The 27,223-nt window shown below is 42.2% G+C and overlaps 3 protein-coding genes across 5 annotated transcripts in view; 2 read left to right on the top strand and 1 right to left on the bottom strand.

The window, feature by feature from the left end:
- LOC143933631 (hemicentin-1-like) overlaps nucleotides 1-11,363 on the top strand; it is a 14,919-nt gene extending 3,556 nt beyond the window's left edge. The window contains exons 3-6 of one of the 2 annotated variants that reach the window (XM_077456582.1): nucleotides 4,709-5,035; nucleotides 7,034-7,309; nucleotides 9,317-9,425; nucleotides 10,348-11,363. In XM_077456582.1, coding sequence (XP_077312708.1) covers nucleotides 4,709-5,035; nucleotides 7,034-7,309; nucleotides 9,317-9,393 — 680 coding nt within the window. In that variant the 3' untranslated portion in view covers nucleotides 9,394-9,425; nucleotides 10,348-11,363. The remainder of the gene's footprint in view (nucleotides 1-4,708; nucleotides 5,036-7,033; nucleotides 7,310-9,316; nucleotides 9,426-10,347) is intronic. The other variant, XM_077456583.1, reaches the window with a different exon arrangement.
- Nucleotides 1-27,223, bottom strand: part of IGLON5 (IgLON family member 5) — a 766,795-nt gene that overhangs the window by 2,899 nt on the left and 736,673 nt on the right. The gene's annotated exons all lie outside the window — the stretch shown is intronic.
- The window catches only part of LOC143933630 (hepatic and glial cell adhesion molecule-like), a 29,590-nt gene continuing 21,167 nt past the window's right edge, over nucleotides 18,801-27,223 (top strand). For both annotated transcript variants that reach the window (XM_077456579.1, XM_077456580.1), the window contains exons 1-3: nucleotides 18,801-18,947; nucleotides 21,488-21,802; nucleotides 24,285-24,626. In XM_077456579.1, the coding sequence (XP_077312705.1) occupies nucleotides 18,902-18,947; nucleotides 21,488-21,802; nucleotides 24,285-24,626 (703 nt within the window). In that variant the 5' untranslated portion in view covers nucleotides 18,801-18,901. The remainder of the gene's footprint in view (nucleotides 18,948-21,487; nucleotides 21,803-24,284; nucleotides 24,627-27,223) is intronic.

Below are 27,223 nucleotides of genomic sequence, written 5' to 3' on the forward strand. Positions count from 1 at the left end.
CATTGAATGGTCAGACCTTTCGCTCCTTGTGTGAGGTAGGGAAAAGAAGAACTTCCCTGATTAATGTTTGCATCTAGGCAATTATTTCAGCTTCCCATCAGGCTAAACTAGAGCAAACATGAAGGAAACAAATGATTCTATTATAAGTACGAAAACGAGAACCCAGGAGGTGCAACCGGCTATTGGAACAAGTAAAATGTAGAAATAGACATAGAGTTAGGTGACCATCTCTGGGCCGTTGGGCGAAGTAGCTGTACGCAGTATATTATCACTGAGCAGCTTTGTAAAGACACGGAATACGCCGATAGGAAACACGCAACTACAGAACACGCAACCATGAAACATGCAACTACAAAACGCGCAACCATGAAACATGCAACTACAATAGTGGTCAATGGGTATATTTGGTTATTTGTGCCCCAGTTTCAGAATTTAATGTTTTTCTTTTCCAAAAAGGTGGGCAAACATTAAAGCGGTAGTAAAGCCTGCTTGGTCATTTTTACCTACAGGTAAGCCTATACCTTAACCACTTTCAGACCGGACCATTTTGCTGGTAAATGACCAGAGGTCTTTTTACAATTTGGCACTGCGCTGCTTTAACTGGTAATTGCGCGGTCATGCAATGTTGTACCCAAACAAAATTTGCGTCCTTTTCTTCCCACAAATAGAGCTTTCTTTTGATGGTATTTGATTGCCTCTGCGATTTTTATTTTTTGCGATATAAATGGAAAAAGACCGCAAATTTTGAAAAAAAATGATATTTTCTACTTTTTGTTATTAGAAAAATCCAATAAATTCAATTTTAGTCATACATTTAGGCCAAAATGTATTCAGCCACATGTCTTTGGTAAAAAAAAAGTCAATAACTGTATATTTATTGGTTTGCGCAAAAGTTGTCACATCTACAAACTAAGGTACGTTTTCTGGAATTTACGCAGCTTTTAGTTTACGACTGCCTATCTCAGTTCTTGAGGTGCTAAAATGGCAGGGCAGTACAAAACCCCCCCAAATGACCCCATTTTGGAAAGTAGACCCCCTAAGGAAATTGATAAGTGGCATGTTGAGCCCATCGAATATTTTATTTTTTTGCCTCAAGCGATTGAATAATGACAAAAAAATATATATTTTTTTTTTTTACACAAAGTTGTCACTAAATGATATATTGCTCACACATGCTATGGGCATATGTGAAATGACACCCCAAAATAAATTCTGCTGCTTCTCCTGAGTACGGGGATACCACATATGTGGGACTTTTTGGGAGCCTAGCCACGTACGGGGCCCCGAAAACCAAGAACCGCCTTCAGGTTTTCTAAGGGCGTAAATATTTGACTTCACTCCTCACTACCTATTACAGTTTTGAAGGCCATAAAATGCCAAGATGGCACAAAACCCCCACAAATGACCCCATTTTAGAAAGTAGACACCCCAAGCTATTTGCTGAGAGGCATGTTGAGTCCATGGAATATTTTATATTTTGCCACAAGTTGCGGGAAAATTACAAACTTTTTTTTTTTTTTTTTTTTTCACAAAGTTGTCACTAAATGATATATTGCTCACGCATGCCATGGGCATATGTGAAATGACACCCCAAAATAAATTCTGCTGCTTCTCCTGAGTACGGGGATACCACATATGTGGGACTTTTTGGGAGCCTAGCCGCGTACGGGGCCCCGAAAACCAAGCACCGCCTTCAGGCTTTCTAAGGGCGTTACAGTTTTGAAGGCCATAAAATGCCAAGATGGCACAAACCCCCCCCAAATGACCCCATTTTGGAAAGTAGACACCCCTAAATTTAGGGGTACACTAGTGAGACTAGGTAATAAATGGCGGGTGCCCTGAAACTATAAAAAAAATAACTAACCAACCAGCGTCACCTGTAACAGTTATATGGTGATCACTGGTGAAAGGGTTAACTAGGGGGCAATCAGGGGGCTTTATGCGGTAGTATATGGGGGTCCCTGGCGCTATAAAAAGCTGCGGCGAACCTAAATACCTACCTGCCTAACTAGCGTCACCTGTGACACTAATACAGTGATCAGAAAAACGATCGCTTATTAGGCTGGGTTCACACTGGAGCGATGCGGGAACGCCACGAATGCGCGGCGGGTTCCCGCATCACATGCCTCCCGGCGGCAGTTCACACTGCCCTATGCGAACTGCTGGGAGTGTCAGTGAAATGTTACTGACACCCCCAGATCAGTTCGCATATCGCAGTGCGATCTGCAAACTCGGATTGCATGGTGTGAACACCCATGCGATCTGATTCTGCTGCGGACCAAAAAAAGGGTCCCGTGCGAGTTTGCGGCGGGTGCGGCGGGTGCGACACGAATTCAGCCATACTATCTGTATGGCTGAACTCGAATCGCACAGAGATCGGATGTGATTTGCACTGCAGTGCGGTGCGAATCACATCCGTTCTCATAAACCGCTGCAATGTGAACCCAGCCTTAGTGACACTGGCGACGGGGGGTGATCACGGGGTTAAACCTTTATTGGGGGGGTTAGGGGGGTACCTTAGAACTAAAGGGGGCTAACCCTAACTGCCCTAACAGTTATTACAGTCACAAATGACACCCGCCGGGTGATCAGGGGGTTAAACCTTTATTAGGTAATAAATGGCGGGTGCCCTGAAACTATAAAAAAATAACTAACCAACCAGCGTCACCTGTAACAGTTATATGGTGATCACTGGTGAAAGGGTTAACTAGGGGGCAATCAGGGGGCTTTATGCGGTAGTATATGGGGGTCCCTGGCGCTATAAAAAGTTGCGGCGAACCTAAATACCTACCTGCCTAACTAGCGTCACCTGTGACACTAATACAGCGATCAGAAAAATGATCGCTTATTAGGCTGGGTTCACACTGGAGCGATGCGGGAACGCCACGAATCCGCGGCGGGTTCCCGCATCGCATGCCTCCCGGCGGCAGTTCACACTGCCCTATGCGAACTGCTGGGAGTGTCAGTGAAATGAGACCCCCAGATCAGTTCGCATATCGCAGTGCGATCTGCAAACTCGGATCGCATGGTGTGAACACCCATGCGATCCGATTCTGCTGCGGACCAAAAAAAGGGTCCCGTGCGAGTTTGCGGCGGGTGCGGCGGGTGCGACACGAATTCAGCCATACTATCTGTATAGCTGAACTCGAATCGCACAGAGATCGGATGTGATTTGCACTGCAGTGCGGTGCGAATCACATTCGTTCTCATAAACCGCTGCAATGTGAACCCAGCCTTAGTGACACTGGCGACGGGGGGTGATCACGGGGTTAAACCTTTATTGGGGGGGTTAGGGGGGTACATTAGAACTAAAGGGGGCTAACCCTAACTGCCCTAACAGTTATTACAGTCACAAATGACACCAATGCAAAAAAAATAAAAAAAAATAAAAAAAAGCAATTGGTGTCACTGTGACTGGGGGGGCAGGGGTAATTGGGGGGGTGATCGGGGGGTAAAGGGGGGGTGTGAGTGTGCCTGGCATGTTCTACTGTATGTGTGGTGTGTTGGTGCAACTCACCGAACCTCTCTCCTCGGTGCCGGAACGAAAAATACCGACACGGAGGAGAGAATACATCACTTCCTCTCCTGTGTTTACATTACAGGAGAGGAAGTGATGTCACGGAGGATTTCCATTCGTCGAGAGCGATCGCGAGGGGGTGGCCATGAATGAATGGCCGCCCCCTCATCCCGGATCGCTCTCGAAGGAATGCCGACCGCCGCAGGCACCGGGGGGGGGCCCGATCGGGCCCCCCACCCGCGGGCAGGCAGGGACTTATATATACGCCCATATGCCTGCCCGTGCCATTCTGCCGACGTATATCGTCGTGCGGCGGTCGGCAAGTGGTTAAAGAGGAAGTAAACCCTGATGAGTTTACTTCCTCTTTCATTCCCTGCAAAGGTAAAGCATAATGGATTACTATGCATCGCATAGTAGCCCATTATGTGTCACTTACCTGACACAGGAGCCAGCAAAGTCACCGCTGTCCCCTGTAGTCCGCCGCATTCATCTCCTCGGTGGGGTCTCGCAGCTCCGCCGCTGTCATTCGGGGAAGCCACGATGACGTCACTCCCGTGCATGCGCACCGGAGCCGAGACGCACGGCATTGCGTGGCATATTCGTTATCGAGGATGCCACGCTCAGTGCGCCTGCGCGCCGATGTCTACGGCACATGCACCGTAGACAGCAGTGCCCGTCTTCGGGCAAATATCTCCTAAACCGTATAGGTTTGGGAGATATTTCTTGGACCTACAGGTAAGCCTTAATCTAGGCTTACCTGTAGGTCAAAGTGGTTTGTAAGGGTTTACAACCACTTTAAGGCTTACCTGTAGGTAAAATGAATATCTCCTAAACATGCACCATTTTAGGAGATATTCACCCTGAATGCAACCAGTTACATCACTGGCGCATGTGCTCTGAAGGTCCGCATACCCTGCCAGACCTTCATGCCAAAACCGAGGGCTCCCGCGTGCAAGTAACATCATCGCATCACATAGCCGGAGTGCGCAAACCCGGAAGAAAGACCGGGGGAACAGGTCAGCTCTCTCAGCAGTGACAACCCGGCATCGGAGGGCTTTCTTCCAAGATGAGCATTTCATAATGTAGAAGTATGCAATGCATACTTGCACATTATGCAATTGCCTTACAAGTGTTTTTTTTTTCTACATCTGCCATTTACATCCGCTTTAACTGTACCCCTTGTTTTAACAGAGAGAGTCCTGGAAATCCAAAGTAATGACACTGGCATATATACAACGGGGGCAAACATCAGTCTGACCATCTGGTATGATGGAAACCCATCGGAAATATTTTGGTTTTATAATGGTAACCCGCTGGTCATTAAAACAGACTACATGAACTACGTTTCTAACAGAATTAGAAGTCGAATGGTCTTCCAAAAAAATGGATCTCTTTTCATTTATAACACCACCAAAGATGATGCAGGAAACTATTCTACCAATGTGACAGCAACAACAACAATAGCTACAACTACTACTATCGTCTCCGGCTCACGGACATTTCAGGTGAAATTCTATGGTAAGAGTCACTTTATATTGAGAGTGAATATATTATGCACACATACAGGATGTCCGACACAACAAAAACAAGACTGTGCCTGCACTCTATTTAACAAATTAACCACTTCAGCTCCAGAGGATTTGGCTGGCCAAAGACCAGAGCACTTTTTGCGCTTTAACCGACAATTGCACGGTCGTGCAACGCGGCTCCCAAACAAAATTGACATACTTTTTCCCCCCACAAATAGAGCTTTCTTTTGGTGGTATGTAATCACCTCTGCAGTTTTAATTTTTTGCGCTATAATAAATAAAATAAAAAAAAAAAGCAATATTTTTTACTTTTTGCTATAATAAATATCCCCACAAAATATATAAAAACATTTTTTTTCCCTCAGTTTAGGCCGATACGTATTCTTCTACATATTTTTCGTAAAAAAAACAAAAATAGTCGCAATAAGCGTATATTGATTGGTTTGCGCAAAAGTTATAGCGTCTACAAAATAGGGGATAGTTTTATGGTATTTTTATTAATTTTTTTTTACTAGTAATGGCGGCGTTATGGCGAACAGATCGGACACTTTTGGCACCACATTTATACTGCGATCAGCGCGATTAAAAATGCATTGATTACTGTGTAAATGTGACTGGCAGTGAAGGGGTTAACCAGGAGGGGGCACTGCAGGGGTTAAGTGTGTCCTAGTTAGTGATTTTAACTGTGGGGTGGATGGGCTATGTGTGACATGACACTGATCACTGCTCCCAATTACAAAGAGCTGTGATCAGTGTCAGTGTCATTAGGCAGAACAGGGAAATGCTTGTTTAGATTAGCATTTCCTCATTCTTCATCTCCATGAGTCGATCACGGGTACCCCCGTGGACATCAAGTCCACGCACGCGCACACCTGCTGTCCAAGCCTCGCGAGATCACGTAATATAACGTGATTTCGCGCAGCAGAACCAACCTGCTGCTGTAAAACTGGTCCGCAACCGGTTAAGAAAATCAACAATTCACTTTCAAAATAGTTTCCCTCTGAGTTGCCACACAGCTGCATACGATGCTGCCAACTAGACATGTGCAATTCGTTTAGTTCCAAATTTGTTTATTAGGAAATTTGCGAATGTTTGAATTTCTGAACTCCCGAACTCCCAAAATTCCAAACTTTCGAATTAGAATTTTTACATTTCTAATTTTTTTTTTTTACCTCGCTCACACCCAAACAAGACCTTACCACTTAAAGCCATGGGAAATAGTTTGTTTAAAAAAAAAAATTGTATAGAATAATAATAACAATAATAAATGTAATATATATATATATATATATATATATATATATATATATATATATATATATACACATACATATACATATACACATACATATACATACATACACGCACACAGTATCTCACAAAAGTGAGTACACCCCTCACATTTTTGTAAATATTTTATTCTATCTTTTGATGTGACAACACTGAAGAAATTACACATGTAAAGTAGTGAGTGTACAACTTATACAACAGTGTCAATTTGCTGTCCCCTCAAAATAACTCAACACACAGCCATTAATGTCTAAACCACTGGCAAAAAAAATAAAAAAAATAAATAATGAGTACATTCCTAAGTGAAAATGTCCAAATTGGGCCCAATTAGCCAATTTCCCTCCCCGTTGTTGGTGGTGGGAAATCTCTCCAGTGAGGACAATGACTGCCACAAAACCCCTTTTTTGTTTGGCATTTTTTTTTACCAAAATATTTTTTTTGTAAAATTAGGGAAGGTTTAGGCATCCCATCAGTCTGTGTCTTCCTAGCTCAGGAAAAACTTCCTTCCTAGGCCAGTAAACATTTCCTTATTTCTTGCCCTATATCAACAGGGTCATGAAAAGCAACAAAAAACAAAAACAAAAAAAACCCTGACAAATATTCCTAAAAAGATTAATGCTGAAAAACAAAACAAAAAAAAACACATTCGCATTTTCAAAAATTTAATTATAAACACGTTTTCCCTCTTGTCTGACAGACCCGTTTATGAATGTAACAGTAACACAATCACCCCAGAAGGTGAATGAGGGTGCGGCCCTTGTAAATCTAAGCTGTAGCGCCTCTAATGGCTATATAGAAATGGTGACATGGATGAAGGATGGACAATCTGTGACCAGCAATGCCTACAGTCTGTTAGATGGGAATTGGACTCTCCAGATAGCGCGACCCAACAGGACATTCAATGGACTCTATAGCTGCAACGTATCCAATGCTGTCTACAAGGATTTTGGGTCCCTAAATCTCACCGTCTCTTGTAAGTAATAGTAAAACACGGTTTAGTCAGCCATAAAAATACATCCATTATACATATCTGTTTTACATGCGTTTTTCTCAGGCTACTAATAGACACAAGACAGCAATTTAAAATTTTAAATCAAGTCTTCCACATTTTATATCTCTATAGTCATCTACCCCCGGCATTTTATGATTTGTGGCTGATTTTTTCTTGGAAATGCCTTATCTTCTGAGTGAAAATACTGCTTCCTGCCCTCATACTCCAATGCTCTGTGCCAGCAGAGCTGAGTAACAGCCACACCCCTCAGCACAAGCTTACCCACACAGGCTTGGATTGCAGAGAAAGGGGAGGGGCATGACTGTCCAATTCTATTACTGATTACTGAGAGCACTGGGACTAACTCACTGGCTATTGGTCATATTTAAGCACCCTGCTCAACTGCTGTAACGGGAAAGCAGAGGTAAGTCTAAAAAATTTAGATTATTACAATGTCTGTCTTGTTGCACATATATTTCATTCAACCGGGCTTTTAATATACAACTTTAAAAAGAGATTCAAAAAGTTGCCCGTGGGGTTTTTTTTTTTTTTTTTTTAGCAGCAATTGAGAGACATGCAATATTTGTAAAATTAGATTATTAGACAATTTAACATCATTGTGGTACATGAATTAAAAATATGAGCTCTGGTGTACATGTTGTAATAAACCCATTTTACAAAGCAACTTTAATTGACTCTGCTAAATATTGAATTTTGTCCATTTGTTGTTTTAATAGAAATGTAAGAACTCCCTGAAGAAGACCATAATTCCCAAGGTCGAAATGCATTGGGGCATTTCCATACATCAAATAGGGCTTCACTTTCATATCATAGGGAATCTTGTTTTGACAATTTCATATAGGTGAACCAATGTTACATTGTTGTTATTTTCCTAGCCTATTTGTATTTCGCTAAATGTACACCAGAGCTCTTATTTTAATTCATGTACCACAATGATGTTAAATTGCCCTTGAAAATAAAAATCAACATTTTACAAAGATTGCATGTCTCTTAATTGCTGCTAAAGAAAACCCACGGGGAACTTTTTGAATCTCTTTTCAAACTTGTGTCTTTCCCTATTAATATACAACTTTGAGATGATCTCTCGTCTCGGATTAAACAAAAATAACCTGCATTTTTGGTAAAGCAATTCTCAAATTTGACTTATTTTGTTAAAAAAGTAAATCTTAAAAAATTGAAACCACCATCTTTTACTCCTACAAGGTCTCTGCTCTCATAAAATATGGGGTATGTAAATATGTAACGTTTTGGGGTTTTAATTAACTTTATAGCGAAAAATGGAAATGGAAAACTGTGTGTGAAATGGTAGCGAAATGGCTAAAAATGGGAATCTAGCCCAAAAAATTATTATTTTTTAATTTTGGATAGAGTTAGGCAGGGTCAGCACCTCCTCCAGGTATTCACTGAATTTACCTCTGTTGGTGTCCCTATTTGGGAGATTTGCTCTAACTTTGTGTATGGTCACCAGGACAAGAAATGAAGGGAACTATACCCAACGGAAACAGACAAAATCCTTCAGCACTCTACACAAAACCAAAATGTAAAAAAATAGTAAAAATATAGTTTGTAATAGAAACATGCAGATTATATATATATATATAGATAGATAGAGCATTTCTCCCAGTGAAAGTGCATTTACAATAATTCTGTGTGGATGGAGTAAAACACAAGTGTTATTAGGCCATTTTCAACGATGGTCAAATGTTTTTCGTTCACGTAAAGCTGATACCACATTTGGCCATTATGTGGCACCAAGTATCCTAAAAGTGTCTATGATATTTACTGCCCTATAGTGGCCTAATTCAGTATTTTCCATTAAAAAAAAAGTAGAAAAACATTTGACCAGCACAGGAAATAGTCTAAAGATGTACATATCCTTTCACTGGGCAAATTGATATGGGAAAGTTTGTACAACTAGAAAACCTGAATGAAGCAGAGGTCGTTACTCCTGTTCTCTTCCCCACTTAGATGCCACTCCCAGTGCCACCAGCACATATAGCATGCTGATAATTACTCTGCTGGGAGGAATTCTGCTTGCCCACTGATTGTCCTGGATATGGTCTATGATGACAGACAGGTAAGCATATATTTTTAAAACAAAAAAGTGCAACCCTTAAAGGCCCGAGAACACCCACAAGCAAAAACAGCTTTGGGTTTAGGCTAGTGAGTGGAGTTCCCATCTGGTTTCCTCTACTACCTCTTCATGACTGCATTGGCAATATCTTACAACTCAGTTTTTAGTTCTTGTTTTTTTTATGGTAGTTACAAAGCCGATTAAGGGTGGTTGACATATCCTACTATGACATGGAAATTCTATGGTAGGAATTCTAGGCCCTGGTGATGGCTAAAGTGGGTGGATGAATCTGGTAAAACTCAGAGTTTCCATAGCTTAAGTCCCTTAGAAACCACTGGGTGATTCATTATTATTTAGCATATATTAAAATGTGAATGTTTTAAGCTTGGTCATTTTTTTTTTTTTTGCTTTCCTGGTAGTTTATTGTATTGAATTATTCATCACCAATAAATTACACTGGACTGAGAACATAGACCCGTCACTTTCGGTGCCCACCCTAGAGAAGCTTGCATTCCTTAACAGTACATAGACATTTCATATTAGTCTCCACCCCTGGGGAACTTACTTATCAATTCCTTGTGAAAATACATAGACCGCTCCATTCATATCCGTCCCCGCCCCTGAGAAGCTTACATTATCAATTCCTTATGACAATACATAGACCATTTATATCAGTCTCCGGCCCTGGGGAGCTTTTATTCTCAATTCAGTGTGATAGTACGCAAATTTTAGTCTCAATCCCTAAGGAGCTTGTACATCTTCCAATGACAGTAGGTAAACCATTCACAACAGCTTGCCTTTTATGACACTCCTACAAGACACAGCAATGCTGTGGTGCTGGTGTGTTTAAGGGAGGGAATTAAAAAACAATGTAGAAAGTTTTATACAATCCTTTGGTGAATATTGTTTTTTTTTTTTTATATAGGTCTATGGAAAATTTTGTGTGGTACAAAAACCAAAGAAAAGGGGTTCTACTGACGTGATCACTGCCACTTCCTTCCTGAGCTGTTACCAACTGCACACGATTCTGCATCCAACCCTTAAAATAATATTTTACCTCCAGTTAGACCATCCACCGGCCCTTAATCTCTGGATTCTAGTGATGAGATCTTTCCAACAACTGCCTGTGAATGTGGGTCTCATGAACCGCTGCAAAGCTTTTACTGCCATGCGCGTCCCTCTTGAGGCCTCTTTCTGATTTTTCTTGGTGACCACCAGAATAGAAATCAACTGAAAAAAATACACACTTTTGAGGGCCCATATGCACACGTCGGTGTTTGTGCCAGGTGGCAATTGAGCTGAATAGAAACAAAAACGCTTGTCAACGCACATTGCTGTGCATTTTAATGAGTTTCGACTGATTATATTGGAAAAGGCATCTGCCAAAAATCAGATGGGTGTGAATGGGTCATCATGATTGTCAACAGAATAGGAAGAGTGGAAGGGGAATCCTCCAGTAGGGGCACCTGTTTGGAAGTGGATATCCCATCCCTTTATCCCATCCCCTTGGAAAAATGATCTTTCACTTCCTGTTGCGTCTCCAGGAATGAAAATCTTCCCAAGGTCAAAAGGACCGCAACTGGTTAGACCTAAACCAGTAGGTTTAAACCCCTACCTGCTCTAGCCAAAGCAAAAAAAAAAAAAAAAAGATTCTTTAACCACTAAACAATTACAGCACAGCAAGAGAAGGGAGACTGCATGCCGGGGAAGGAACTGGAAAAAATATCAGGAGATTATCACTTCTGTAGTCTGTCAGAGGATATAAACCAGCGAGGAATTCGTGTCATCTGCAGTCACTTACTAACTCAAATATTGGGTTCAGTCTCGTTGGACTGACCCTTCAAGATGGTGACCGACATGAAAAATATAAAATAAAAATGTATTTTTTTCCTTACTGTAATTTATGCCTTAAATAAAGATTTTGCTTTTTGTACATGAGAACCGGCATCGTCTTGCGATTATTAATGGGTCACTATGGGGGAGAAAGTTTATGATAGAGTTACAATGAGGCGATTGCTAATGTAGGACATTCCCCTCACTACTGGAAGAAATAGCAACACCACCCAGTTCTGTAGGCATGAAAAAAATAAAATAAAATATGTAAAAATGAAAACTCCACTTTGTGTAGCAATTATGTACGTTATTTCCAATTTAGCAAACCATTTAGTAATTTATTATTATTAAACATTAATCACATTCGAGTTTCCATTCCAACCTGCAGGCACTGTCATTTTCTAAACAAAAAAAATAAATTTTTTCCAAAAAGGAAACTTGGCTTCCCTTCAATATAGCAGTCTGGAGGGAGACTTTGCCCAAGAATCTAATTATACCACCCAACCTTTGGTATAATTGTTTGCCGTTGCCCCAAAGCTGCATGTTAGGTTAAGGTGGTGGTGGTGGTGGTGGCAGGTTTGTCAAAATGCAGATCAAGCAAAAGAACTGATACAGAGAAAGAAAGCGATAGATTTGATAGAAAAATAGATAAAGATGGCAGTGATAGAGGTAGAAATAATAGGAGATGGAACCAGAGACAATAGAGAGGAAGATAGAGAAAAGAAACTCTAGAGATGGAGTGGACGATACAGATAGAGATGGAGAAGGTGATAGAGGTGGAGAGGATAATAGCGAAAGGGATGATAGAAATGGAGAGGATTATAGACATAGAAAGGATAATAGAGATGGAGAGGATGATACAGATAGAGACCATAGAGACCTAGATGGGGAGGATGATACAGACAGAGACAATACAGATAGAGATGGAGAGGATGATAGAGAGAGACAATAGAGATGGAGAGGATGATACGACAGAGATGGAGAGGACGATACAGATAGAGACCATAGAAATATAGATGGGGAGGATGATACAGATAGAGATGATAGAAATGGAGAGGGCATAAGATAAAGAGAAGATAGATAGAGATGGTAAGGATGATACAGCTAGAGACCATAGAGATGGAGAGGGTGATAGAGACCAAAGAAATGGTGAGGATTATAGAGATAGAGTGTAGTAGACATGTGCACTGCTGAAAAATGTGTTTGTTTTCGTTTCAGTGGTTTGTTGTTTTTTTTCGCAAGTTTGGAAATTCCAAAATTCTAAATTCATAAATCAAAAAATTCTAAATAACCAACAATAACTATTACATTTATAGGTATTGGAATTTCTTTTCAAATTTGATTGTTAGTGAAGGTAACAAATACAAAATGTATCTGAAGTTACGAATTATCAAAAATAAAAAATGCTGCATCTAAACAAATGGAACGGAACAAAATAATAATAATAATAATAATAATACTTTTTCATTATTATTGGTATTTATTATTTGTTACGTTCGATTCATTTAGGTACAGCATTCTTATGGATAATTCGGAACTTTGGATAAATTTATTTTAGTTACGTTTACTTAAAGCCAAATTTTAAAAGGAAATTCCAATACCTATAACTTTAATAGTCAAGTTATTTTTTTTTCAGATTTTCAAATTTTTGGGTTAATTTTCAGAGTTTTCGTTCTTTTGAACGTTCATTCTTATTTTTGAATTTTCGAATTTCGAATTTCCAAATTTCTGAATTTCCCAATAGTCTAAAATGTGAAAATTCTGATATTTCTGAATTAACAAATTTGACTAAATTCGTTAAACTAATTCAGAACTAAACGAATTGCACATGTCAAGAGTGTAGAGACAGAGAATGATAGAGATGTAGAGGGTGATAGAGAAGATGATAGACAGATATGATAGAGACAGAGATGATAGAAGCAGAAATAGAGATAGAGAGCTAGAGAGACAGCACCACCCAAATCAATTTTAATAAAAAAAAAAATTGAAACAGAACTTTTTCTGGCATTACTTTAGGCTTATCTAAACCCAAACACAACAACTATTATTATTGCAGCTTACAGGTCGTTGGATGTGGGGGCTGTATTAGTTCCACCACCCATCCTTTATTTTTATTTTGTAAGCCATTACCTCACTTCCTGTCCTACTAGAGTGACAACCATATTGAGCAGCATTGTCATCGTCATACTAGGAAAGGGATGTATGTTAGGACTACACACCACTGTGCTAGGACTACAAGTACACAAGACCCACGTCTCTGCTCCATAACAAAGAACAATGCTAAACGATAACCCTATAGACGCAGAGAACACAGGAAGTTACCTAGATTTCTAGCTGGACTGGATGATCAGCTTTTTTTATTATTATTTTATTTTATTTTTTTGCACTTACTGCACAATCTAATAACATACTGTACACGTATGATCTGGATGTGCAGTAAAAAAAAATAAATAAAAAAAAAGTCATGGGGGCATAATGTCAACAAACCTTAGTTTTATCTTCTTCATCAGCTGGCACTGGCTGTGTGCGAGTGACAGTCTGTCATGCAATACGACAGAAGCAGGAAACCCGTATTCCCTGTTCAGTTAGAGCTTTTCTGTACTACGAGTCAGGACACTGAGGAAAACCCCATCCCCCCCTCATCAAAAGCAAACAAAATCCACCCCAAAGTAACCCCCTGCCCCCAGAAAAAAATGTCTCCCTTGCAGTCATCCTACCCCAGCCAAAAAATCTCCTCCTAAGCACCCAAAGCCCCCCCCAGCAAAGATCTCCCACTGCAAAACAACTCACTGCCCCCTGCCTTATAAAACTATCCACCTCAACAGCAACCCTCCATAGCGAAAATATCTATCTCGAATAACACTCCAACAAATATTCTTAACCCTAAAGGAAACCTCACCACCTCCCAGAAGAAACCCCTTCTTTAGCTAACTCACCCCAGTAAACTTCCCCACAAGAAAATGACCTCCACCTAAGCAATCTTCCCTGCGCAAAGAACTCCCTGCTTAGAAGACACTTCATCCAGGCAGGAATTCTCACCCTGTACAAGACCGCCGATACAGTTGCCTCTGCTCTGCCTATTGCCTCCATATCTGAGGCCTGTTTGCAGCGAAAAAAAAAAAAAAAAAAAGTTGTGGCATCAGGACCTGGATCACCCTTTAGGAGATGTGGGGCAGTTGGAATTAATATAACACTCATCTCTGAGCCCCCCTGGTGAACTGATAGGGCCTGGTGGCCCCAGATCCTGGGCGAGCACGATTGATATCTGGGAGGGCTCTGTCTATGTAATTTCTTGAGGCCCTAAAATGCCAGAACAATACAAACACCCCCCCCCCCAAAAAAAAAATACCCATGTTTCGAGAGTAGACACTCCAGTGTACTTAGTAATAGGCATGGGGAGTTTTTTGACGTTCTAATGCTCTGCCACAATTTTTGGGGAAAATAGAAAAAAGTTAAGTAAATTATTTTTCACACACAGACATATGTACAATTACTCCGAAACATTCTGCCACTACTCCTGGGTATGGGGATACCACATGCGTGAGAGTCACAGCTTAAACACAGAGAGGCCCAACATCCAAGGAGCACCTTCAGGCTTTCAAGGGGCATAAATTATTCCGCTGATTTCTTGATTACCCATCACATTTTTCGAGGACCTGAAGAAGCAGAGTAGTGGAAACTCCCACAAAATGCAGACTTTTTTTTGGAAAGTAGACAGTTTGACGTATTTGCTAGGAAGCACTTTGTGTCTATAAAGTGATTGCAAAGTCTCATTTTATTTCCAATAAAAATAACAAACATGTTATACTTACCAGCTCTGTGCAGTGGATTTGCACAGAGCAGCCGCATCCTCCTCTTCTTGGGTCCCTCTTCTGTGTTCCTGGCCCCTCCCTCCCGTTCAGTGCCCCCACAGCATGCAGCTTGCTATGGGGCACCCGAGCCGAGTCACAGCTCCCCGTGTCCATTCAGACAGGGACCCCCAGACCCTCCCTCACGATTGGCTAGCTGACCTTGATTGACAGCAGCGGCAGCCAATGTCGCCACTGCTGTGTCTCAGCCAATCTGGAGGGAGAATCTTGGATGGCTTAGACATCCGTGGACATCGCTGGACAGAGAGGAACTTCAGGTAAGTGTTAGGTGGGCTGCTTCACACAGAAGGCTTTTTATCTTATAACTAGATAATAAAATAATACATTTATCTTATAGATAAAAAAAAAAAAAAAAACACAATCGCTTTAAAGATTAATTTTTTTGCCACAAGATTAAAAAAAAATTATTTTCCCTCACACACTGTATGGGCATACTTCAAAAGGTGTTGCAGCGGTCTCCCCACACCGCTGTGACCAGCGACATGTCTCCTGGAGTTATTTCCAGGTTTCGCTGGCTTCTGGCACTGTTATTGGCCACAGCCGCAATGACGTCACTCCCACGCATGCGCGAGAGAGCCGCTGGTCACAACACAGCTACCGAAGAAACGGCACGAGCGGCTTGTTTCTTCAGTGCGCATGCGCCGATGACGTCGGGACATGTGGATACAGTAAATATCTCCTAAACTGTGGAAGTTTAGGAGATACTCATGGCACCTTCAGGTAGTAAGCCTTATTATAGCTTTACCTGTAGGTAAAAGTGGTGTAACAGAGTTTCCTACCGCTTTACGTATGGATGAACAGTTGGACCATTTTACAGTTTAACATTTTAACAAAAATGTAACAAAAACAAAAATAAAGAGGGAAGGGAAAGTGAATCTGTTGTACATATGTGGAAGAAAAAGGAATTTCAGTCCAGAAGCTGCGGAGCGATGGAAATCATTTCCAAAAGGGATTTGCAGAGGGCTAAGGGCATGTTGTAAATAAGATCTTATCGCCAACCTGCACAGTGGTTTAGAAAAAAAAAGGCTTTATTATACCACTCAGAGTATATTCTGAGATATTCTGAGATATATCTGAGTCTGAGATATTTCCATGAATGTTTGCCATATTTTAAAAAAAGTGGTTGAGTTGAAAGAGTGGTTGGATACATTGCCTTGAAAAAGTATTCATACCCCTTGAAATTTTCCACATTTTGTCATGTTACAACCAAAAACATAAATGTATTTTGTTGGGATTTTATGTGATGGACCAACACAAAGCGGCACATAATTGTGAAGTGGAAGGAAAATTATAAATGGTTTTCAAATTTTTTTTTTTTACAAATAAATATCTGAAAAGTGTGGCGTGCTTTTGTATTCAGCCCCCCTTTACTGATGTCCTAAACTAAAATCTAGTGGAACCAATTGCCCTCAGAAGTCACCCAATTAGTAAATAGAGTCCACCTGTGTGTAATTGAATCTCAGTATAAATACAGCTCATCTGCTAAGCCCTCAGAGGTTTGTTAGAGAGCCTTAGTAAACAGCATCATGAAGGCCAAGGAACACAGGTCAGGGATAAAGTTGTGGAGAAGTTTAAAGCAGGGATAGGTTATAAAATATCTGAAAAGCTCACGGAGCACTTTTAAATCCATCATCTGAAAATGGAAAGAGTATGGCACAACTGGAAAACTAACCTAGACATGGCCGTCCACCTAAACTGACAGGCCGGGCAAGGAGAGTATTTAACAGAGAAGCAGCCAAGAGGCCCATGGTAACTCTGGAGGAGCTGCAGAGATCCACAGCTCAGGTGGGAGAATCTGTCCACAGGACAACTATTAGTCGTGCTCTCCACAAATCTGCCCTTTATGGAAGAGTGGCAAGAAGAAAGACATTGTTGAAAGAAAGCCATAAGAAGTCCCGTTTGCAGTTTGCGAGAAGCCACGTGGGGGACACAGCAAACATGTGGGAGAAGGTGCTCTGGTCAGACGAGACCAAAATGTAACTTTTTGGCCTAAAAGCAAAACACTATGTGTGGTGGAAAACTAACACTGCACATCACCCTGAACACACCATCCCCACTGTGAAACATGGAGGTGGCAGCATCATGTTGGGGGGATGCTTTTCTTCAGCAGGGACAGGGAAGCTGATCAGAGTTGATGGGAAGATGGATGGAGCCAAATACAGGGCAATCTTAGAAGAAAACCTTTTAGAGTCTGCAAAAGACTTGAGACTGGGGCGGAGGTTCACATTCCAGCAGAACAACCCTAAAAATACAGCCAGAGCTACAATGGAATGGTTTCGATCAGGAGTATCCAAACTATGGCCCTCCAGTTGTTCAAGAATTACAATTTCCATCATGCATAGTCATGTCTGTGAAAGTCATAGTTTTACAATGCCTCATGGGATGTGTAGTTCCGCAACAGCTGGAGGGCCGTAGCTTGGAGACCCCTGGTTTAGATCAAAGCATATTCAGGTGTTAGAATGGCCCATTCAAAGTCCAGACCTAAATTCAATTGAGAATCTGTGGCAAGACTTGAAAATTGCTGTTCACTGTCAGGGCTGGGCTCAGCCCTTCCTTCTCTGAGCTGGCCGCTCAGCTGTCAGCTAATTGCCAGCTCCCACCTCTCCACAATTACTCAGCTGTTGCGGATATCCTGCTCATCAGTCCTGCCTACTTAAGCCATCCAGTCCAGAGGATCTCTGCCTTCACCTTGGTCAACATCACAACAAACATCTCCTGCGTTCCTATTTAAAGACTGGCTTTGCTGACATCCCTTCTGGCTCCAGATCCTACTTGCTGTTCCACTACATTGATCCCTGACTTCTGGCTTGGCTGACTATCCATTCCGGTTACTGAACTTTGGCTATGTTTTGACTACGTTTGTTCTTTTTACTATTATTATTAAACAAGTGTGATTTAACTGTACTTCTGTCTCGGTCTGAATTAATGGTTTCTGACATTCACAGACGCTCTCCGTCCAATCTGACAGAGCTTGAGTTATTTTGTAAAGAAGAATGGGCAAAAATGTCCCTCTCTAGACATGTGAAGCTGGGAGAGACATCCCCAAAAAGACTTACAGCTGTAATTGCAGCGAACAGTGATTCTACAAAGTATTGACTTGAGTACTGGGGGCTGAATACAAATGCACGCCACACTTTTCACATATTTATTGTAAAACATTTTGAAAATCATTTATCATTTTCCTTCCACATCACAATTATGTGCCACTTTGTGTTGGTCTATCACATAAAATCCCAATAAAATACAGTTACGTCTTTGGTTGTAACATGACAAATTGTGGAACATTTCAAGGGGTATGAATACTTTAAGACCCTGTATTTGCCTTTTTTTCCATCCTCTTTTCCCAATCTCAGTGCTGCTGATCTCCTCCAGCCTCTCTAAAGCCCCTTCCTGTCTACATGTACGTGTTTCTGCACTGACTGCACGTCATTGCTCTGGACAACCTTAAAGTGACCATGCATGTGCAATAGGTGTCCAGCTGGCCACTTTTCGTGGCCCCCGTGGGTGCATGCTACAATGCAGGAGCCCAACTAGGAGACAGGATTGGTCAATCTTATAGTAGGATTGGCAGATATCAGGAAGGCTGTAGATTTCAAAATATTGAAAAAAATTCTTGAAATACCAGTAACATTCTCACCCCTCCCCTTAATTTTTCCTCTTTCCTTCTACATCTTCAGCAATTGCAGGAAATACACCTGATATATTTACCTGCAAGGTCACTCAAGAGTGATCCGTCTCTGAGCCCCTGATCATCCACCACTCCGACCTCCACCTACCATGGGCTTTGCCATCCTGACTGCCACCCTCCTTCTCATACAATACGGTGAGTGACCTTTACTATCTACATTACTGTATGAAGGTGATCTATAAATTAGAACAATACTTCCGAACCAGTGACAACATTCCTTCTGGCTACTGAAAGTAGTTTAAAAGGACCAACAAAGGATTATAATAAAGCTGCCCGGGACCCCAGAACCTAGTGAGCCCCAAAGAGTCCAGCATATAGTAAGTCACTTTTTAGCTGTTTAAGTCTTTGGACCTTTAATTCAGAAGGTGATCAGCAATTAAAGCCTTCATATTCCTCTACCTAAAGTGCAAGTAAAGCCAAAAAGTAAAGTAGAAGTAAAGATTTGAATATTGAAGGGAAGTTTTAGAACCCCCATCAGTTTTTTCTTGCTGTATGTTATCCCACTGGAGAGATTCACCCTCTCTATTTCTCCTGGTGCAATGGCGTAATAATAGCCATAGCAGCCCAATAGGGTGAATCCTCTGTGAATACCTCTAGACACAGACCCCTAAATGTACCTCTGACTTCTTTTTGGGTTCCTCTAGGCTCTACCTCAGAGTTGCTGTGGGTGAGGAGGCAGTCTACCAAAGCGGACACCTGTTCTCATGTCAACGGTTTAGGAGGGTTTTTCCTCTTGCCATAGAGAAATCTCCTCTCACCTTCCATAATAATATATATATATATATATATATATATATATATTTTTTTTTAATATATATATATATATATATATATATATATATATATATATATATATATATATATATATATATTTATTTATTCTTATGAATTTCTCTCGATTCGAATTGCACCGTTGCACTTTGTTAATTGGATAAGTGATTGCATATTATGTTTCTAGGATAAGCGAATCGATTTTTTTTTTTTTTTACACTTTACATTTTAAAACACTTTAAAACTCCCTAACCTATAAAGTAAAGCTATGCAAAAAAAAAAAAATTGGGGGCTGCCATTGATGACCCCCTTTTAGAAAATGCCAGCTTCTCTCTTCTCAATATATTGTAAACTAACTGGCCCAAGTAGTTGTATGCAATCATTTAAATTATTTTTGTTTTTAGCTTGTTTATTGAAAGACTTTCATGTAAAATGTATATTGTAACAAGATAAAAGAGAGAAATCCAGAGGTTGATACATTGGTGCTAATGCAATCTGACTAATTAACATGAATTTGTAAATCACAGAAATTTAGCAATGATATTACTTCAAAGCTATAGGTTTAGGCAGGGCTTTTTTTTCTCAGAGAATAGGTGCAGGGACACACCCTTCTGAGTCACTCTTTGCCTCCGCCCCCTACCCACCCCTGAGCACCGTCCATTGCTTCCACCCCTATCTGCCTCCCAGTATTGACCCCTTTTAGAGAATACAGAACCAAGTATTATTTTGTGGTGCCAAGTAATTTGTATGGTATTTGTTAATAACAAGAAAATCCGTAAAATAGATCCTCTGCAACCAGCAACAATAGACCCCACTGATGCAACAATAGATCCCCCCAGAAATAAATCCCCCTAGCAACAAGAAATCCCCCAGCAACAATAGACTCCACCCCAGCAACAATAAATCCCCCCAGCAACAACAGATTCCCCACAACAACAATAGGCCCCCCAGCAACACTAGGCCACACCTTAGTAACAATAGACCCCTCTAGCAATAATAAACACCCCAGCAACAATAGACCCCTCCAGCAACTATAGATCAACCACACATTATGCCCCCCGCCAACAACAACGGACTGCCCATTACAAAATAACACCCCAGCAACAATAGACCCCCTGCAACAACAGATTTTCCAGCAGCCAGCATCCATAGACCCTTCATCAGCCAGCAACAATAAACCTCTCCCTCAACAATTACACCCACACCCGGCAACAATAGATCCCCACACAAAAATAGAAAAAAAATAAATAAATAAAAGATTGAGAAAGAATGACAAGGTAACTACCGGGGGATGGGAGTAAGGTACCCCGTTAGACAGTTCCTAACAGCTCCAAGTAGTTTGATGAGGTATTAGACCTCATGTACACAGGGCGTTTTCCCATCTCTCCTAGACGCCTTTCCTCCTGGTAGCAGCATTTCATCAAAAAAAATAAAAAATAAAAATGCTTTACGCTTGTAAATGCATTTTGGCGCGTCAAGCGATTGGTTGTTAGTTCATATCATTGGCCAGAATAATAATTGAATTATGGCCAATGAAGTGAGATAACACTCAAGCACTAAATGTGCCTAGTATAACACTCATTTAGACGTGTCAATCATTTTCTGCTCCTGAACATGCAGGCATTTGTTTGTTTTCTGCCTCTAAATGCCTATGTGTTCACGGACACAGACTAGCAGGAAGAAAAAACAAAAAAAACAACCTGCCAGGTGCCCCCCTCCCCCGACAACAGCCTTAAAATGTCCATTGTGTATGAGGCCTTAGGGGTACATCCATACAGATGAGGTTAGGTTGTGTCACACATGTTCATGTTGGATGGCACCCCATTGCACCTTCAGAACAAGGCAGATCAGTCCCATATTGTTGAATTACATGTTATCATTTTATGTTTGTCAACCATTCACAGGCAATGCAGCAAACCTGATTATAACAAGTCCAAATGCTTCTCTAACCGTACTGGCCGAAGATCCCATCAATTTGACTATTTCCTATAGCTCAACTCCCACATGGATAATATGGCAATATGGCAATAGCATTTTAATGGCTTCATGGATCAATGGAACGCAGTGGACTGCTGACAATTACAAAAACCGTCTGACACTACAGGAAAAAAACATATCTATTGGCAATTCCGCCACAAAAGACTCCGGAGAATACACGGTCACAGTTACTGATATAAAAGGGAATTTTGGCTCTTTTAAATTCAACGTGGTTGTCAGAGGTGAGTCTTGGCTCCTTTGGTTACCTTGGCTAAAATCACCATGCTTGACTAAATACGGGAGAAGCATGTATTATGGTCCAAGTGGTGGGGTTGGCCTTTAAGCCCTTGTACACACGGTCGGAGAATCCGTTGGAATGTGTCCTATCGGACCGTGTCGTCGGATAATCCGACTGTGTGTGGTATGCATTGGAACGATTCCGTCTGAATATCCGTCGGACCCAATTTTCCAACATGTTGGAAATATTTCCCGACCAACTGGGCTGATCGGACATACTCCAATCATGTGTAGAGAATTTTGATCGGACCAAGTGCCACGCATGCTCAGATCAAATTCATACATCAAAGCTAATGGCTACTAGCCTGAATGTAGTCCTATCGTAACGAAATTACGTCATCACGTTCTGAATGATCGGATTTTTCGCCAACTTTGTCCGACCGTGTGTATGCAACAGTTTCGGACAAGATCCGACGGACAAAATCCGACGGGCAAAATCCGACGGATTTGGTTGTGGAAATCTCTGACCGTGTGTACAAGGGCTTAGAGTTGTGGAGTATTTTATAGGATTGCACTATTCAGGTCTTCTGCTTTAAAGTGGCATCAAATGGTCAGACCTTTCTCTCCTTTATAAGGTAGTGGAAAAAAAGAAGCTCCCTGATTAATATTTACACCTAGACAAGTATTTCCCATCAGGCTAAACTAGAGCAAACATGAAGGAAACAAACGTATTACAAGTACGAAAACGAGAACCCAGAAGGTGCAACTGGCTATTGGAACAAGTAAAATTAAGATATATACAGAGTTAGGCGACCATCTCTGGGCCGTTGGGCAAAGTAGCTGTACATAGTATATTATCACTGAGCAGCTTTGTAAAAGACACGGAATACGCCGATAGGAAACACGCAACTACAGAACACGCAACCATGAAACATGCATCTACAATAGTGGTCAATAGGTATATTTGGTTATCTGTTCCCCAGTTTCAGAATTCTTTGTTTTTCTTTACCAAAAGGTGGGCAAACATTAAAGCGGTAGTAAAGCCTGCTTGGTGATTTTTACCTACAGGTAAGCCTATAATAAGGCATACTAGTAGGTAAAATGAATATCTCCTAAACATGCACAGTTTTAGGAGATATTCACCCTGAATGCAGCCAGTTTTGTCACCGGTGAATGTGCTCTGAAGGTCCGGCATACCCTGCCAGACCTTCAGATCTTCAGATCTTTGAGCTGAAACCGAGGGCTCCCACATGCATGCACACAAGTGTAGCGACTATAACTCATTGCAGGGTGACCTTGACTTAATGGGCTTACTGGTTACCGTCTCCTGGCCTGCTCCTCCACATCTAGGGGTTCCCAGGGTTGATACCCAACGACTTGTACACTGACACAGATAAAGTCCTTCCAAATGGTTTTATTTTGCAGTAGAACTCACACAAAAACACAGTCTCTTTGGGAACAGAGGGCACGGGTGAACTCCGGCACCTTGAACTGCAGGTTTAACAAAGTCTCTATTTCCACCCAGAGAGTAGCCACTAGTAGCTGGGTACTTAAAGGTTGAACAGATCTCTAGCCAGAGGTCATGGCAGTCAGCACGTTGACTCAAACTTGAACAATCAACCAAAGATAAACAGGAACCTTTTTCCGACTGTACCTGGAACGTTTCCCCGCTTCCTTTGAGGTAGTGGAAAAATGTGGACTTGTCAATGTCCTTCCCAACTCAGTAACCAGGCACTTTTTAGGATGCCACTTGCCGGCCCTCCTCCGAAGAGTCCTGCCCCAGTCACTTGCACGAGCTGTGGTGCCCCTCCAAGCTAAGAGCACATCCGGACACTCCCGAATCCTCCCTCAGTTACAGCGTCTCGGACCAGCAGGTTCCGAGACTCGGGAACAGACGGATTCCTACCCCAGACCAGTGGGGTCTAACAGAGGCCACTAATAGGAACATGCTGCGGGATGTCAAACACCCGGTGACTGGGACCCCTCACGGGGCTACCCCAGACCTGGAACCCCATGGGTCTCTCAAACAACTCCGGAACCCCGAACACGTGACCCACACCTGCTGATTGGCTCCGAGGGGGCCATACCCAAACATCCAACCAAGCCTGGTTCTCGCCTGTGATGGGCACCTCACCGCTCACATGACCAGGCAGAACATCAATCATGGCCTGGCCAGACTGGTGTTAAGGCTTACCTACACAATTAACCCTCAGTACTGTAAGGTCCTGAGGCAAAAACTAAATTTACAAAGCGTGTGACATTTGGTCCCAAATGTCATCCGCTACACAAGTAACGTCAATGTGCCACATAGCTAAAGTGCGCGAACCCGGAAAAAAGACCAGGGGAACAGGTCAGGGGTGATAACCCAGCACTGGAGGACTTCGGTCCAAGGTGGGCATTTCATAATGTGCACATTATGCAATTGTCATACAGGTGTTTTTTTTTTATTTTTTATATCTGCTTTAACTGTACCCCTTGTTTTAACAGAAAGAGTCCTGGAAATCCAAAGTACTGACACTGGCATATATACAACGGGGGCAAACATCAGTCTGTCCATCTGGTATGATGGTAACCCATCAGAAATATTTTGGTTTTTTAACGGTATCCCGTTGGTTATTAAAGCACAAAGCATCAAATACGTTTCTGACACAATTACAAGTCGAAATGTCCTCCAAGAAAATGGATCTCTGCTAATTTATAACACCACCAAAGATGATGCAGGAAACTATTTCATCAATGTGACAGCAACAACAACAATAACAACAGCAACAACAACATCTGCTACGATTATCGTCTCCGGCTCACGGAGATTTCAGGTGAAATTCTATGGTAAGAGTGACTTTATATTGAGAGCAGGGGCGGACTGACCATTGGGCCACTCAGGCACTGCCCGGGGGCCCAATCAGGGTTGCCAGCCTCAGTAAAACCAGGGACAGTATGTCAAAATACGTGTTTTTTTTTTTTTTTTTTTTTTACATCTGTCTCTGAAATGCCCCTTACCAACATCCTTTGGTCTAAAAATCCTGAGATTATAGCTGCCCCACCTCTCCTGTACCTTCTCAGCCAATAGAAACATGACTGTGTGTATACTGTGCGATTGTATTCTGTGTGGATGTATACTGTGTGGCCACATAATCTCCGATTGCCGGGGGGGCCCCCATGAATGGTCAGTCCGCCCCTGATTGAGAGTGAATATATTATGCACATATACATGAAGTCCGACACAACAAAAACAAGACTGTGCCTATACTCTTTAACAAAAGAAAATCAACAACAATTCACCTTCAAAATAGATCCCTTCTGAGTTGCCACACAGTTGTATACGATGCTGCCAACGATCAAGGAAATTCCACAGATCATTATCTGAAAGACTTTTGAGGATCTCTGCCATTTTTGGTTTCTTCTACCAGTAAGGGGGTCTACAATTGTCTAGATGCTAGTGCCAAAATGCCCAAATCCCTGTCCCACTTCTTCTTGGATAGGACAATTACCTACTTGTTGTTGATGGAACCCTCCGCCATATTATGTCATACTCCCAGCCAGAGACCCGCTCTCGAAATCCCCCCCATAGGCTTTAGGAATGCATTTTCCACACTTTACAGTAACTTCATAAAGATTTACATGACATCTGACATCACCTTTGACATACTATCAGAATTCTTCTGTGCCGAACGACATCCCCAAGAGTAGATATTATGTAGTTGGCATTTCTGTGCAGAACACAAAGCAAACATCTTAGAAGTTATTTTCCCTTTGCATCTCTGCCAGGTTCCTGCTGAGCCAGCTGAGATTCGATCAGTCTATGGCCGGCCTAAGTCCACAGCATTTAGCTCCCATCACGTTGTAGAATTGAGATTCCTTCTATAGCAGGGATAGGCAATTAGCGGCCCTCCAGCTGTTGCAAAACTACAAGTCCCATCATGCCTCTGCCTCTGGATGTCATGCTTGTAGCTGTCAGTCTTGCTATGCCTCATGGGACTTGTAGTTCTGCAACAGCTGGAGGTCCGCTAATTGCATATCCCTGTTCTATAGTATACCAGTCTCTTCCCAATATGCCCCTATGGCTCTGTGCAGATAGGCATGCTCCCAGATGGCATTTATTTCCCAACTTTCCCCCCACTATTTATAAAATGCTGTTCCACCTTGCTTGGGACTTCAGCCCTGCAAAGGACCCTTAAGATCAGCTCTGTAGGAGACTACATGACGCTCTGGGGTCTGCAGCTCCCCTGCCCTGACCTCTCCCACATTTGGCATTTATATGGGCACCAAATAAATCCATGGCATCACTAAGAAGGGACTTTTCTACAAGGGAGCCCAACACCCAATTAGAACTTTCCCATACCATAATGGGAACACAACCCCCTAGTGGCAGGCAAACTAACTGCACCTGCCAACATACAGACAAAAAATGGGTACAAACTTATAGAAATCGCAGGGAGTGAGGGCTGGTGAACAGACTTGGTGCTAAAGCACAGTGATGATGTTATTAGCTACAAACCGCTTCTGAAGCCGATTTTTTTTTAGTTTCACAAGAAACTTGATGTTAAGGGGGCGTGGCCTGACCTTCACCGAAGATGGCAGCATAGTTTGTGAGCTCCCGCTGACGAGGACAACAACGATCGATACACGGAGGTTTTACTGCCTTGCAATACCTCAGCATCATGGGAACGTCTTCCCGCAGCTCCTCGGCATCAAGATCTAGATCTCCGAGGGATGAGGCAAGCAGGAACTCGCAGAACATACCGGAGATGTTCCGCTCGTATTCTGCCAATATGGCCGCTACACGAGGCCAGGCCGCGCAGGCCTCACAAGAGACGCGCGCACAGCAAAGGGGCTCTCCGAGGATGGATGACATCGTTCTCACCCCACACCACCAACCAAGCCTTCAGGATCTTAGGTCTGTCGCTGCGGACATCAAAGACTCCCTTACAGCGGCCCTGACTGGAGCAATAGCGGAGCTGAGAATTGATCTGCAAGCCATGGCGAACCGCATTCAGGATGTGGAGAAAACCACCTCTACCCACTCCTCCATCCTCAAGAAAACCTGCCAGGTCCTGGATACTCACACCTTACAACTACTTGATCTGAATCGCCACACGGAGGACTTAGATAACCGTGGCAGACGCCACAACATTCGTCTGCGCGGTCTCCCTGAATCAGTGGACTCTGAGTGTCTCCTAACTGAAATCACAGGCCTGTTCAACACCATCTTAGAGAGACCGCCAGATACACCGATTGGCATAGAACGGGTTCATAGGGCACTGCGCCCGAAAGGCAAAGAGTCTGACCCCCCGAGGGACATAGTGTGTTGTGTCATAGACTACAACCTGAAGGAAGAGGTTCTACACAGAGCGCGGAGGTCCACTGAACCCTTTGTACATAAGGGCGCTCAAATCTCCCTCTTTCAGGACTTATCCACCATAACA

This window comes from Lithobates pipiens, unplaced genomic scaffold (assembly GCF_037356315.1).
Source record: "Lithobates pipiens isolate NorthernLeopardFrog02 unplaced genomic scaffold, aLitPip1_a1.2 Scaffold_27, whole genome shotgun sequence".
Taxonomy (NCBI): domain Eukaryota; kingdom Metazoa; phylum Chordata; class Amphibia; order Anura; family Ranidae; genus Lithobates; species Lithobates pipiens.